Source organism: Gracilinanus agilis, chromosome X, assembly GCF_016433145.1.
Source record: "Gracilinanus agilis isolate LMUSP501 chromosome X, AgileGrace, whole genome shotgun sequence".
Classification (NCBI taxonomy): domain Eukaryota; kingdom Metazoa; phylum Chordata; class Mammalia; order Didelphimorphia; family Didelphidae; genus Gracilinanus; species Gracilinanus agilis.
Genome location: NC_058136.1, coordinates 36,634,861 through 36,637,560, shown reverse-complemented (window position 1 = coordinate 36,637,560; position 2,700 = coordinate 36,634,861). Strand labels below are relative to the sequence as shown.

General features: G+C 43.9%; 1 protein-coding gene across 1 annotated transcript; it reads right to left on the bottom strand.

The window, feature by feature from the left end:
• Window positions 1–999: 999 nt before the first annotated feature.
• Window positions 1,000–2,315, bottom strand: LPAR4 (lysophosphatidic acid receptor 4). The gene has a single exon (XM_044682696.1). The coding sequence runs from the start codon at window positions 2,313–2,315 to the stop codon at window positions 1,266–1,268; it is 1,050 nt and encodes a 349-aa protein (XP_044538631.1). The 3' UTR covers window positions 1,000–1,265.
• Between the last annotated feature and the right edge of the window lie 385 nt (window positions 2,316–2,700).

Sequence of the window (2,700 nt, the reverse complement as noted above, 5' to 3'; positions counted from 1 at the left end):
ATGTATATATATATATACATACATAAAATATAGGTTCCATAAATCTATAAGAAATGCAAATTGAATAATAAGTTAGTTGCAAAACAAGCAGGCATGTGGCAAAGAAAAGACCAACTTGGTTTGGTTTTTTTGCTCTAAGAGTAGTAGGAGAGATGCGTGTCCAGTTGGGCACGCTGCTGTAAATGGCAAGAGCAAAGAAGAATTAGTCCTATCCGATTTTCTAACTTAGCTGCTACCTATATGTTTAGTGCCTATACTTACTCTGCAGCCAAGGTCTTCATTAGATAAGAAGATGAAGCACACACTGGCCAAGGCTACAGATCATGCAAAGATATGATAAATGTGTGCTGTAAAAAATGTTCTTTTAATATGATCCCTCCCTCCCCCGATGCCCACAACCCCTACTCTGGGCACAGATTCTGATGCTTTCTAGCTATACTGTGCCCAGGTCTTCGATCTGAATGTTGCTAGTAAGAAAGTTACACAAATATAAAGGTAAAATAAGCATGCAGTTGAACACGCCACCATGTATGGCGGTTGGTATTACAAGTATTCTGCTCAGAAGAACCAGTACTTTGATATCTCCTCTTTGGTTCTTACACAAACACAACCGATTTGTTTTCAAATACACATACACACAAGTCAAATTCAGCTAGATTGGGCCTTGTGTGTAGTGAGTATTTATTTCATTGTTGTTGAATTGAATCTGATCGTGTTTCCACTCAAATGTTTTGGCGAAAATCAAACTTGAAAATATATTCCTGAAGTCAGTTTAAAGACGGATGAAATCTGCTGGTTTGATCTAAAAAAAAATAGCCATTCAAAGTGAACGTAGTAAGAACCCCCAGCATTCTTTGTAGAGAAGGGAAAAAAAAGGACGAAACAACTAGAATATAGCTATTGGTACTAAGCAGATTGGTTTGGCTTTCCATTTCCTGACTTGATTCTGTGGCTCCGAGGCCAATCTTGTTGCTCCACTTAACATTCAAATGAAAATCTCTAGAAAACAAAGATTTCCCCTACCCATTCGTTTCATGTAGCAAAACTCCAGGACAGCAAAAAATCTGGTACTCCCTCAGGATGTTATAACGGCATTGGATCTGTTGGTACTGGGAAAAAATGGCATGTGATACTACAAGAATCCGGATCCTCCTTGAGGCAGTGTTTCTGTCACTAGTTTCTGTGATATAGACTCAAAGCTGTTGCTCAGGGTCTCACCATTGGGAAGCTGTTGTCCGATGTGGAATGAGAGATCCGTAGCCTGGTTAGAGGTTGGATTCCAGCATGAGTTCTCCCCCATTAGTCATCGCCTGGTCACTGAGTTCCTCCTGGATAGCCGGAAGAGAAGTCTTCGCCGTCAGTGGTGTTTCCGTCTTGAAAAGCGACTCCATTTTGATCTGGGTGTTGATATAGAGAGACTTCTGAAAGGACTCCAACGTGAAGTAATAGATGAACGGGTCAAAGCAGCAATTGAGTGTTGCAATGCACAGCGTAATGGGGTACATTGTTTTGGCAAACCTCTCCAAGGAGCAGTTGGTTATGGCTTGGGAGCGGACCAGAGCGTAGAGGAAGAGAATAGAGTTGTATGGCACGAAACAGACAATAAAAATAGCCACATGCACGATGATCATCTTCAGCACTTTCTCTTTGTTGGTTCCGATCTGGGACAGCGTTGCAGGTTTTCGGAGGGTTCGAAGTACCAGAGAAGAGCACGTGAGGTTCAGGAGCAAAGGAATGATGAAGCCTACCACTTCGATGAATATAGTAATCTTGGACAAATAGGTCTTCCAGATGCGCTTGGAAAATCCCTCAAAGCAGGTTGTTGTGGAATTGGAGACATTGGTCGTGGAGAACAAAGAGGCCGAGATTCCACCGCTGAGGACCAGTATCCACACTCCTGCACACACAATAGCAGAGTTTCTTCTTGTCCGGATGGTACGAGAGCGGAAGGGATAGACAATAGCAAGGAATCGGTCGACGCTGATGCAGGTTAGGAAAAGCATGCTTCCGTAGATGTTGGTGAGAAACGCCGTCCCAGAAATCTTACAGAGGGTGTCGCCAAAGGGCCAGTGTCTGTTAAAGTTGTAAAAAATCTTAAAAGGCAAAGTGAAAACAAAGAGCAGATCAGAGAGGGCCAGGTTGGTGATGAAAATAGCAGTCTCACTTCTCATTTTCATCCGACAGCAGAAGACGAAAAGGGATGCACAGTTTGTTATCAGGCCGAGGATGAACACGACGCTGTAAACGGCGCCATTCAAATTATACTTAAAAGAGTCATCTGTGAAACACGTTTGGTTGGTGCTGGAGTTTCCCATTCCAAATGCAGGCTGGGCCTCTGGAAGCTGCTGCAATGCAATTCTGTGGTGTCCATGCACTGGGCAGGAAGCCTGAGAGGAGTCCGGTGGGGCGGGTGCCACCTGCAACACCTGCCTGTCAAAGGGGTAACTTCTCTGGGACCTGAATAATGCAGAAATGTGTTGTTCTCCTATAGGAGACAAGATGGAACCAGTTAGCACAGCAAACAGGCAACTATATTTCAAGTACCATTGCAAGGAAGAAAAAGATACACATCTACCCAGATCTGAAGAAAGCAGATGAAGGGGAGGGGTGGGGGGAGCCAACAGGAAATAAATTCAGTATCATGAAATGCCCTGGGTTTTCACCAGGGCCCTCAAGAAATGGGGATCCTGGTTAGTGGGA

Coding starts and splice junctions, on each gene's coding strand:
- LPAR4 (XM_044682696.1), bottom strand. CDS start 2,315: ATGGGAAACTCCAGCACCAACCAAACGTGTTTCACAGATGACTCTTTT.